At 53.8% G+C, this 11,680-nt stretch overlaps 5 protein-coding genes across 5 annotated transcripts; 3 read left to right on the top strand and 2 right to left on the bottom strand.

Moving 5' to 3' along the window:
* Positions 1-1,782: 1,782 nt before the first annotated feature.
* Positions 1,783-2,720, bottom strand: MRS44_004357 (uncharacterized protein; the record flags this gene model as incomplete). The annotated part of the gene is made up of 4 exons (XM_065622170.1): positions 1,783-1,875; positions 2,087-2,103; positions 2,145-2,374; positions 2,434-2,720. The coding sequence occupies 4 exons, from the start codon at positions 2,718-2,720 to the stop codon at positions 1,783-1,785; spliced, it is 627 nt and encodes a 208-aa protein (XP_065478242.1).
* A 1,279-nt stretch (positions 2,721-3,999) lies between these two features.
* Positions 4,000-5,163, top strand: MRS44_004356 (uncharacterized protein; the record flags this gene model as incomplete). Its single annotated transcript, XM_046270683.2, has 3 exons — positions 4,000-4,243; positions 4,340-5,036; positions 5,139-5,163. 3 exons carry the CDS (start codon positions 4,000-4,002, stop codon positions 5,161-5,163), a joined length of 966 nt encoding a protein of 321 aa, XP_046136519.2.
* A 1,123-nt stretch (positions 5,164-6,286) lies between these two features.
* Positions 6,287-7,453, top strand: MRS44_004355 (uncharacterized protein; the record flags this gene model as incomplete). Its single annotated transcript, XM_046270669.1, has 5 exons — positions 6,287-6,344; positions 6,422-6,687; positions 6,738-6,899; positions 6,955-7,201; positions 7,257-7,453. The coding sequence occupies 5 exons, from the start codon at positions 6,287-6,289 to the stop codon at positions 7,451-7,453; spliced, it is 930 nt and encodes a 309-aa protein (XP_046136520.1).
* A 717-nt stretch (positions 7,454-8,170) lies between these two features.
* MRS44_004354 (uncharacterized protein) lies at positions 8,171-9,485 on the bottom strand (the record flags this gene model as incomplete). Its single annotated transcript, XM_046275654.2, has 4 exons — positions 8,171-8,494; positions 8,551-8,959; positions 9,011-9,381; positions 9,429-9,485. 4 exons carry the CDS (start codon positions 9,483-9,485, stop codon positions 8,171-8,173), a joined length of 1,161 nt encoding a protein of 386 aa, XP_046136521.1.
* A 1,274-nt stretch (positions 9,486-10,759) lies between these two features.
* MRS44_004353 (uncharacterized protein) lies at positions 10,760-11,651 on the top strand (the record flags this gene model as incomplete). The annotated part of the gene is made up of 3 exons (XM_046268937.2): positions 10,760-10,882; positions 10,940-11,152; positions 11,205-11,651. The coding sequence occupies 3 exons, from the start codon at positions 10,760-10,762 to the stop codon at positions 11,649-11,651; spliced, it is 783 nt and encodes a 260-aa protein (XP_046136522.1).
* Between the last annotated feature and the right edge of the window lie 29 nt (positions 11,652-11,680).

The following is an 11,680-nucleotide window of genomic DNA, read 5'->3' as shown; positions in this document are numbered from 1 at the left end:
ACGACGATGTAAATGAAGATGCAAATACACTCAGAATGAAGAATATGATGGAAACAGAACAAACAGATAGGACAAAGGCGACAGATGGCGATACGATGGTGAGGGAGCAAGGAGGTGATGGTCGGGGAGCGAAGGGTGCGGTCAGGCACTTTTGTTAGGTCGTGCCAGTGGTAGTAGGTTGCCCGTTGGAGATTGGATGACGGAGGGTGATGGGGCACTTTCGGGCTCTGGCATCACCTGGGGGGCCAAGAAGACAAGGAACAACGGCCGGCAGCAGCACGCACCAAGCAGGTACCCCATTCGCCCAGCCTCACAGAATTTCGTACGAAATAACGGAGAACACGGCAGCAAGAGAAGCTAGAATCCTCCACTCAACGGAAGCCAGCGTCGAGGAGGCAGAAAAAAAACAGGGGATGGGCTGACCGAGGAATGGAGACTATCAGCGGAGTCGGCCAACGCATGTAGAGCGGCAGCGAAACAGCGCTACGGGGTTACGAGATCAGCTGCGACTCCGCGTTAGTGCCACGCTCATCAACAATACCCGGAGCTGGTAATTAACACACGCGCACGCGAAACATGGATCAAGGGGCCGGTTACGAGCTGGTGACTGACATTCTACAGCTTCTCAGAAACCGGGATGGCTGTAAGTGTCACAACGAGGTGAGCAAGAAGCACATCTACGAGCTGTAGGCTCTCTCCTGCTGACGTAGTGCAGGTTCATTAATCGGACTCCCGTTCCAGCGGCGAATGGCACCTTGAGCAGCCAGCCTCCACCAAGGTACAAAGGAGAGTGCCGTCAAGAGGTCCCCATTCCTCCACTTGCTTCTGGAAATGTAAATTGAAAGCTTGAAGGGTTCGTCACTCAATGTGGCTCAGTTTCCCGACCTACAAACCAGGACTAACCCTCTAGCCCCTGGATACTGTCCGCATGGGTCCAAGAATGCAGCCTCGGAACGGCAATCATCAAGAGCAAATTTCCCAAAAATGGCCATGCAACCAGTTCACGCAGCCTCCCGGCTTTTGTTAGTTGTCTTGTCTCCTCTCTCTCCTCTCTCATCCTATCCTTGACTGCGGGGGATCACAAGACGTAACAAACATGTTGCACTTTCAAGCGCGTCGCACGTAGCACACCAACCACGCACGTACCACGACAACCACTACGCCGGACCCTTGGAAGACAACACACGCAAGCCCCGTCTTCGTAGTCGGCGGGTGACGTCGAGTGGTGTCGAGGGATGACACGTACGCGGGACAAGAAATAATCGAGACGCCAGAGAGACAAAGGACGTCTAACACGTCCTATGCCATGACTTTACTATGAATTTGAATATGAATAATACTGATTTAATGGAAGAAGGATATGCCATTAAAGGCATTCTATAGATTGTTTTGTAAAACTTTATTTCACATTGGTAGACATCATTAGGAAGCACAAGCTGATCTTTGTACCAGTGTCCTAATTTTTCCCTGACGCGGGTGATAGGTACGTTCTTGGGAAGACGTCAAGTCGGTTATCGGCTCTTTCTTTCCCCGAACTCAGATCTACTGGTAGGCATTGCTAGTGATTGGGCTCCTTATTTCGTTTTGTATGCGTCTCGTCGTTTCTTGTATCGGCGACGCTCAAGTTCAATGTGAGCCTAAACCAGCCAATGATAGGATTTCCTACATCTCTGACCCTCCTCTACATTGCGACCATCACAGCGATGAAAGTGAGGTGAAACCCCTTAAGTAAGAAGTGCCTTATCACCGACGTTTAGTCAAATAGGCAAAGTCTTCCTCATTCTAATGGTTATATCCAATGACGTCTCCGTCGAGCACAATATCATCCTCATCCTTCTTCAGGGCATCAGGGTTCAAAAGGTGACCGAGAACACACTGGACAAAGAGTTGCAGCAAGACACAGAAATATTCGTCTATATTCACCCGGCAGCCGATCTACCCTCTAATGACCAGACACCCTCGTTATATTTTACTTCCTACGCCATGCGAAACCGCATCAGCCTCTGTGCAACGCACTGAGATGGTGAATGCCAACAAAAAGAGAAACATGTGTACGTGTAAGCGCGTCACAGCCCAGGCACAGTACTTGGGCCTCCAACACGCCTACACGTCCGTAACGTTATAAAGAAATCACTGCGACTTACCCTTGGTGCCCTCGTAGTAGTGGGCCATCTGGAGACCAGCTCGTCGGAAGCCGCACTTGACGTAGAAGCCCTCGTTGGCCTCGCTGCAGTCGAGGATGCTCTTATAACAACCGACCTGCTCAGCGACGTAGTCGAGGGCTTGGATGATTCGGAGACCCAGCTTCTTGCCCTGCTGGTCCTTTGCGACGGCGATATCCTCGATGTGGCCGACGGCGCCAAGGTTGTGGATGCTACAGGGAGAGTTGGTCAGCCTTCAATGCCAGGTTGGAATGGAGTCAGATTGGCTTACAATTTTCGCTCAACGATGAGAGCGCCAGTTCCGACAACAGGGCGCTCTGCGCGGGAGGTGTCCTCAATGATGATGATGTAGTAGCTGCCAGCAGCGGCCATCTCGTCGTACTGCTTCGCAAAGTCGGCCTCACTGATCTCGCCAACAGTGGTCAAGACGCGCAGGCAGTCAAGGAATCCACTGTCAAAGTCGGACTTTCGCAGAGCGCGCAGAGTGTAGCCAGCGGGCAGAGCAGCCTTGACCTCAGGGGAGAGGAGGTTGGCGCTGAAGATGCCTTCTTGAGCCATGGCGGTGTCGATTTGGCGGGGTTTCGCGGGGTCGATCGAAGTGGAAGAAAGGAGGCTGGCAGCGAACGATTCGAGGGATTGCGCGACAGATAGGAAGCAATTGTCGAGTAGAAGCGAGGAAACGATGCAAGAAACAATATGCACGCAGGGTAAAAGTGTCCTATAAGCTGGCAAAGGTCTGGCGGGGGCTTGATAGGGGGATTATGTCAATCGCATCTATGGATCGCTTACTCCGTATACTATTTCGAGAAGTACGCTGAGTGGCGGTTTCACGCTGACTCCACTTGAGTGCAGCGCGGACCTGAAAGGCACGGCAATCTAAGTGAACCTTTCTTGAGCTTCACTAGATGCAGCGATGCCCAAGATTCGCAAAGATTCAACAAGTATTCACTTTAACTATGCTTTGAGATTGAAATGACAAGGTTGAAATGAAGTTGTAAGGTCCGTTCCGTACGCATTCTTTTAGTCTGCCTCACACCCACGTGTTGAATAAACACCAATAAGGTTGACGAGATTGTCTGAACCTGGCCTCGCACTCAAAAAAACGATAGGCGAGAACTTTACAGCAACTCCTCGCACGGCGCTGTCCTCGGTCGCTTCTTGAGGCCCAGCTCCATGTTCAACATTGATACGAAGGACATGTATCACTGCAACATCCCGAGCGAGTCCAATCCGTCAAGCCACACAATCACAAAGGTCACTAGCCACAGCGGAAATACCTCGGTTCAACATTCAAAGGAGCCAGCGTGGCGGTTCGACGTCTGTGCTTCTGGCCTGGACGGCCTGGAACCAAGACAAACCAACGACACGTCCCGAATCCCCTTTCAGGCGCAGAAACGCCAAACCTCATTTGTCTCTGACATTCTTGGTTGCGTAGCCTCTTCTCCGTCCCTGCAGCGCGCAACTCTATTGCACGTCTCGCTTTCTCTTGCAACTGTATTCAACTCAACTTGGTCAGACTCTACGCTGTCGAGGCAACTAATAATACTCCACCTCTATTTAATATCTTGCAATTCGCTTCCGCGTCATCTCCCGCCCCCAATCACCCTTCGCCCGTCCGAACCGAGACTTGATCCGGCCCCTTCCGCACCGATCCAGCACCATCAACGACGCCGAACTTCACGACTTGGCGCCTCATAATCAACAACTGTTGGGCGTTTAGGTGGCATATCCCTTGCCGCCCTTACTTTCGCCGCGAACTGCTCGAGAACCGAAGCCGCGCTGGCCGCAGTCCTCCCCTCCCTCGAGCCCATCCTCAACCCCTCATAATTCAGTCACGATGGCTGTCGCATCTATCCAAGACCGAACCTCCGAGTTCAAGTCGGTGCTTGCCCAGGCGCAGCGCAAGCAGGCCACCTCCAAAGTCAGCTCTCAGCGCCGGTCTTTGCTGACCGACGCGCAAAAGAATGCCGCCAACGGCAATGCTGACGGCCGGCCGAGGCGATCTGACTTTGCCAGAAAGGCAGCTGAAATTGGCCGTGGCATCTCGGCGACTATGGGCAAGCTGGAAAAGCTAGCACAATGTGAGTTTTTGTCTTATCGGAGGCAGTCGAGGCAGTCCTTTCGTGTCTCTCGTTTCGCGATTGTTTTGATCGCCAAAGGCTAATTTCAGGAAATAGTGGCAAAGCGACGTACCCTCTTCGACGACCGGCCAGTCGAGATCAACGAACTCACCTTTGTTATCAAGCAGGATCTGTCGTCTCTCAACCAGCAGATCGGCGCCCTACAGACACTTTCCAAGAGCCAGCACCCGAAGGCCGACCAGGAGGGCGAGCACAACAAGAACGTCGTATATCTGCTGCAAGGCAAACTGACTGATGTCTCGGTCAACTTCAAGGATGTCCTGGAGGAGAGAACCAAGAATATCCAGGCTTCGCGATCAAGAACGGAAAACTTCATCTCGTCAGTGTCACAGCATGCGCAACCATCTATCCAACAGTCCGCCTCGCCGCTCTACGGAACACCCGCCCGTAACTCGCCAGCTCCAGGTCAAGACACGCTCTCCCTCAACCCTGTGGGCGACCAGCAATTGTTGATGATGGAGGAGGCCCAACCGACCAACACATACATCCAACAACGAGGAGAGGCAATCGAAGCGATCGAGAAGACGATTAGCGAACTAGGCAGCATCTTTGGACAACTGGCGACCATGGTATCGGAGCAGAGCGAGATGATCCAGCGCATCGATGCCAACACGGAGGATGTGGTGGACAACGTTGAGGGAGCGCAACGAGAGCTTCTCAAGTACTGGTCTCGAGTATCAAGCAACAGATGGCTGATTGCCAAGATGTTTGGAGTGCTGATGGTATTCTTTTTGTAAGTGTTCACATCTTGCCTCGAGGGGGCGGCTAGGCTTGAGGTCCTAGCCGTGCTTCGGTGGCGTCCCCTAACGATATGATCATTGCTAACATGCCACAGGCTCTGGGTTCTTGTGTCGGGCTAGACCTTGGATCATGAAAGAGACAATGACGCACGACGAGAAGAGGCGGGATCGTAAAAAACCAGGGACATGGAGAGGGGAGTTTTTGGCACATCTTTGTTGTAATGGATATCACCGACCGGTGCATTCTCTTTTCTTTTCCATATGTATGTATGTATAGTTTCCTGTCGTTTCCTTAGAGCTCAGACGAGGACGGCATAGAGAGAGGCAAGAGTCTCGGCGAAGGACTCTTGGGATACCCAGGTTGGGGGTTTCATAATTACTGCTGAATCAGTAGAACAGCAATCTCGTTTCTCCAGCCGCCAAGTGATGTGTCGTGGGCGAAGCTTGGATATCCACCAACCAAGAGCCAGAGGAAGAGTATTTAAACGAGCTCAGGGCCACGAAACGCGGGGTATCCCAGAATGATACTGATTCTGTGACCAACGATCAGTCAGTTGGCGTTTCAACAAGCTCCCCGTCTCTCTCAAAAGCAGAAGTTTGTCAGCCGTTGGGGGCAGAGTGTCCAACAGGCCCGGAAGATTGACCGGGGTTCTTACCGACTCGATCCACCCTGTGGCGGCCACTACGAGCATCGTGCGGCGCCAACCAAGCGTGTACCTACATCCAGCATGCAGCAAAAGACGGAAAAGCCTGTGATTCCGCATGGATGAAGCACAAAGAGGAGAGGCATGATGCGTGACTGCTGCCCCCTCGGACCAACCCCACCCCGAGAAACGGGCGCGAATTCTCCGTCCACCGACGCCCTCGTACCAGTACATCATGACTCGGCTCCACCGACTGGACCTCGCACACCCCAAACCTTTGTCTCTCTCCTTTGGGGCCCCGCCATGGACCATGGAAAATGACGGAGCTTGGTGGGGTCCTGCTCGACTCGACTCGGCTTTGACCCCGCGGATCATCAGAGCAGATTGGGGGAAAGAAGGGTCATGAGCTTGAGGGAGCGGGATGAGCTGCGTGGAAAGCTAGATTGTTCATGATGGGGACGCGATTTATAGCCGCAAGGGTGCCCGCTTCTGTGGGAGCTTCTTTTCTCCCTCTGCTCTTGACTCGATCTCTTCCTTCTTCTTCATCCTTCGTCTTTAGACAACCCCCACTCTCTTCCACCCGCTTCAAGATTCACACAATGGCTCCCACAAGCTTCAAGCTCAACAACGGCCAGGAGATTCCTGCCGTCGGTCTCGGTACGTGTTATTCTTGAGTGATTCGGCTCTTTGGAAGCTTTGAGCGAGTCAATTGACTGACTCTCGCCCGTCTACAGGCACCTGGCAGTCCGCCCCCGGTCAGGTCGAGGCCGCTGTCACCTTCGCTCTCAAGGATGGCTACAAGATGGTCGACTGCGCCTACTGCTACGGCAACGAGGAGGAGGTCGGCGCGGGCCTCAAGGCTGCTTTCGACGCTGGCGTCAAGCGCGAGGACATCTTTATCGTGACCAAGGTCTGGGCTACTTACAACACCCGCTGCGAGCTGGCTCTCGACAAGTCCCTGAAGGCCCTCGGTCTCGACTACGTTGATCTTTTCCTGGTGGTGAGTTGCAATTTTCCCTTTAAAAGAAGAATGTTTGCTGATGAGTGTAGCACTGGCCTCTCCTCCTCAACCCCGAGGGTAACCATGACAAGTTCCCCACCAAGGAGGACGGTTCCCGAGATGTTATCCGATCTTACAACCACGTCGATGGCTGGAAGCAGATGGAGAAGCTGCCCGCTACCGGCAAGACCAAGGGCGTTGGTGTCTGCAACGTAAGCCTTCTCCTTCCAATTCGACACAGAGCTCCAGACTGACATCCCACTACAGTACAGCAAGCGATACCTTGAGGAGCTTCTACCTCATGCCACCATCATCCCCGCCGTCAACCAGATCGAGAACCACCCTAGCCTGCCCCAGCAGGAGATTGTCGATTTCTGCAAGGAGAAGGGCATCCACATTGAGGCTTACAGCCCTCTGGGCAGCACTGGCGGTCCCGTCATGACCGCTGAGCCCGTTGTCAAGATTGCCGAGAAGAAGGGTGTCTCTGCCTCTACCATCCTCCTCAGCTACCACGGTGAGTTTCTACATCGATATCAGAGTTACAATTCATAACTAACACGCAGCTTTAGTCGCCCGTGGCAGCACCGTCCTCGCCAAGTCCGTCACCCCCGAGCGCATCTCCGCCAACAAGACCATCGTCGACCTCGACGCCGACGACCTGAAGCTCCTCAACGACTACTCGGACGACCTCACAAAGAAGGGTGAGCTGAAGCGATACGTCTACCCTCCCTTCGGCGTCGACTTTGGCTTCCCCGACAAGTCGTGACTTCAAGGACGGCTGTAGGTTTACGATAAAGGGTTAAGGGTTGCGGTATGGATGAGATTATGAGATAAAAGTGAGATGACAATCGCACAATGTCGTTTATGTAATAGACTAGAGGCTCTATAGAAGCTTCATGAATGAATAAAAACTCTCATAAAATCATCGTTCATAAGTCTTATTGCAGTTGGTATCATTTGTAGTTAAAACGGGTATTCAGCGTGACGAAGTCTATCCTAAATAAAATTCTCATTATCGAAGTTTTCATCCTTACTTTCCTCCCTCGGCAGTCATGATCTCTACCGTCTGAGAGGGTCTATCCTGGCTGTGAATTGCCCCGCGTTGCTTCACGGCGGGGCTCCGTGGTCGGAAACCAGTTTCCGCCCGATGAACTCGGCCCAGAATCCCGCGGCCTTGTACGAACTGGAACCCGAGCTGTGTCATTCCTGTCGGATCTCGAAATCTGAGTATTTAGTGCTTTAGATTTCATCTTGTGAGCACGTTATGAGTCTTAGGTCCAAGGACGGAAGCCCCTTCCTTGGCGATAATTATTCACTTGTATTGTTACCCTGTAGCTTGGGCTGAGGGCTATGGAAACAATAAAAGTTGATCATGAAACCCATATCCATTTTGCTAGCAAACTACCCATCCCAAAGACATCATTCATCAACATTCGCCGTTTTCCCCAAATCTATAAACACGCCCAAACCTCAACAACTAAATCTACAGCCGGGGAGAGTCCCCGTTGCTCGAAGTATCGACAACCACCTTTATCACAAGGTTTCCGCTCTCGTCCTTGATCTTGCCCGCCATCTTGAAGGCCTCCTCGATGCGGTCCAGGCCCTTGTAGCGCTGGGTCACGAGGCAGCTGATGTCGGGCATGCCGGCGGGTGGGTTGTTGAGGAGGTCGATGATCTGGCGGTAGGTGTTGGCGTAACGGAAGACGCCGATGAGGTCAACTTCGCGGAGGGAGGCGGCGGACATGGGGAGGGTGAGGATGGGGGTGCCCATGCCGATGATCATGACCTTGCCGCCGGGCTTGGTGGCCTAGTAGAAACGTATTAGTGGGTTGTCAATGGACGAAATAGCAGTCGCGGACTTACATAGATGGCGGTCTGCACACAGGTCTCGACACCAGTGCACTCGTAGACAGCTGTAACTTCTCCAACAGCCTCTCCGTTAACTTGAGTCTCCTTGACCATAGCGGCCACCTTTTGAGCATAGGCGAGCTTGTCCTCAATAGTCTGGGGGCGCTCCATGGGGACAACGACAGAAGCGTCAGCGAAGCCGTTGGAAGTAGCAAAGTCAACTCGATCCTTCAGAATATCTGCGATAATGACGGTCTTGGCCTGGTCAGCCTTGGCGACCGCGGCTGCGAGGAGACCGACGGCACCAGCGCCGAGAACCAGGACAGTTGAGCCCTTGGGGAGAGCGGCGCGGTCTCGGGCGTGCATGGCGACAGAGAGGGGCTCAACAAGAGCACCGAGATCGAGGGAGACATTTTCGCGCAGCCTGAGCTCTTGTTAGAACGACTTTAAGCGATCTAGAAGGAGCGAGACCTACTTGTGACACCACTTGGCAGGGTGGTTGATCTTCTCTTGGAGAGTTCCCTGGGCATGAGGGTTCGCCTTGGCCGAGCTACGGAACTTCATGCCACGGCAAATGTTGTAACGGCCCTCGCCGCAGAGCTCACAGGCCTCACAAGGCAGACCAACCTCGAGAGCGACGCGGTCTCCGACGACGAGGTTGGTGACGTCTGAGCCAACAGCGACAACGGTACCAGCGGACTCATGACCGAGGGTCAAGGGCTCACGGACGATGATGTCGCCGTTGCGGAAGTGGTTGTAGTAGTGAAGATCGGAGCCACAAAGGCCGGTGGACTGGACGGCGACCTGGACCTCGTTGCTAGCAGGCTGGGGAAGCTCTCGCTCTTGCTGTACGATGGTTAGATTGGTCAAGCTTCCCAGATAGCTCGACTTACAATACGGAGGTCCTTCTCGCCGTGGAGGACGGAAGCTCTTACACGCTCAGTTGCCATTGTGGAGGATATGTGAGAAGGTGGAGAGATGGGGTGAATGGATGTGAACTACAGGCCAATTGACGAGTTATGAGCACGAGATGGTATCTAGAAAGAAATAATAAAGGAAAGAAATTATTGGAGAGACGCGAATGGAGGTGAGAGGAAGAGCGCGACGTGGGTTAGTTGTAAAAGGCGGGCCGGGGGGATTCAAGCCGGGTCCGATATTGGAACGAAACCCGAGTGACCTCCAGAGGAGCTCAAGGCAAAATGGACTAAAAGCACACGAGTTTCCAGAAGACGCGCGAATGGTAACAGAGGCACTCTGACCGTCACTCTACCTAGAAAAAATACAATCGCGGGGAGAGGGCCGAGATGGAGCTCGCCCGGGTCGGAAAACCCGCCCCACGATGGATGATGGGCCCCGCGGGAGACGTCCCATGACGCCCCATGACGCCTCTCGGCCCCCATGACAGCGAAAGAAAATGGGCAATTTGATTTATTGCAGCTTTGAAAGCCGCGTTAGGTACAAGTACATTGACTTGATTAGGGGTGTGTGGAAGCTTTAGAAACGTCTTGGTTGGCCAGCCGTCTTACACCGAAGCCAGGTACACTCCTCTCCCCACTGACCCGGCTCAAGCAAAACCTGACGGAGCTCCTCCCTCCCGCGGGGTGCTGAAGCGCTAATTCTTCGAGCTGGCTAGCGTCCGCTTCAGTTGTCCGGTCCACTGTTCTTGGAGACGGCGTTGGAGAATGGCCGAGAATGGTAATCCTCGCCGGTTCATTGTCCAGAGTAGCTGAGAGGAGGGCAACTTTATCCGTCCTCAACCACAAGCTCTACACCAGTTCCTCATGTCACTGACGGAGTAAAGTTGTCTTGTTGAGAGAAAACATGAGTCGGGAGAGCATAGAGTCATGAGCGTACAGGTACAGGCCGGTCACCCCTCCTTATGGGCTTCATGCGGGGCTTTATACGGCGATATGGCCGGGGGCCGGACTTCTCTCCGGTGCCTACGAATGCGAATGCACGCATTAGCTGCTCCTCTCCAACGAGGGCAGGGGCATTACAATTGACAACGGGCTCATGGTCTGACTCGGCTCGACTTTTACGAGAAAGAATTGGACCATCGAGGCCGAGTTTAAGCCGCTCCAAATGACGCTTTCCGAAGCCGGGGGGACTGCCCCTCCATCGTCAACTTTCACCCCGCGGGGGGGCTTGCCCCTCGTTGAATAAAACAAAAACACCATCCTCTGTCCACCCCGTAACGTAACTTGACATTGCTACGAACTTCACAATGGCTGCTTCATTCTTCTCTCTTGAGGGTCAGACTGCCATCGTAACCGGTGGTACCCGTGGCATTGGCCAGGCCGTCGCAATTGGTCTTGCCGAGGCTGGTGCCGACATTATCCTGGTCCAGGTACGTCATCTCATGAGAACTCTGGGAGAAAAGGTGGTGCTGACATGAGGATTGTAGCGGGATACCACTGTCAACTCGACGAAGGAGGCTATCGAGAAGCTGGGCCGAAAGGCCTTCATCTACACTGCCGATCTGTCGTCGCAAGAATCTGTCGCTGCCCTCGTGCCCAAGGTTCTTGCCGATGGACACCAGATTCGCATCCTGGTCAACTGCGCCGGTATTCAGCGACGACATCCTTGCGAGGAGTTTCCCGACAGCGACTTCAATGAGGTGTGTACTCTACTAGTTCCATTGCGCATTTAGGCAATACTGACACACTCAGGTCATCCAAGTAAACCTCAACTCCGTCTTCACCCTCTGCCGCGACGTCGGCGCCCACATGCTCAAGCTCGAGCCCTCCCCCGTCACCGGCCGCCGCGGCAGCATCATCAACTTTGCCTCGCTGCTCACCTTCCAGGGTGGCTTCACCGTCCCCGCCTACGCCGCGTCCAAGGGCGCCGTGGGCCAGATCACAAAGAGCTTCGCCAACGAGTGGACGTCCAAGGGCATCACGGTCAACGCCATCGCCCCCGGCTACATCGCCACAGACATGAACGAGGCTCTGCTGGCGAACCCTGAGCGCCTGGCTAGCATCACCTCGCGCATTCCTGCCGGAAGCTGGGGTTCCCCGGAGGACTTCAAGGGTACGTCGGTGTATCTGGCGAGCAAGGCCAGTGGCTACGTGAGCGGCCACATCTTGGTTGTGGATGGTGGCTGGATGGGCCGGTAAAATGTATAACATGGTGGATGAATACCCAG

The sequence above is a fragment of the Fusarium solani genome (genome assembly GCF_023522795.1).
Source record: "Fusarium solani strain SB1 chromosome Unknown bctg00000002, whole genome shotgun sequence".
Lineage (NCBI taxonomy): Eukaryota > Fungi > Ascomycota > Sordariomycetes > Hypocreales > Nectriaceae > Fusarium > Fusarium solani.
The sequence above is the reverse complement of the archived record's forward strand: the minus strand, read 5'-3'. Positions and strand labels throughout refer to the sequence as shown.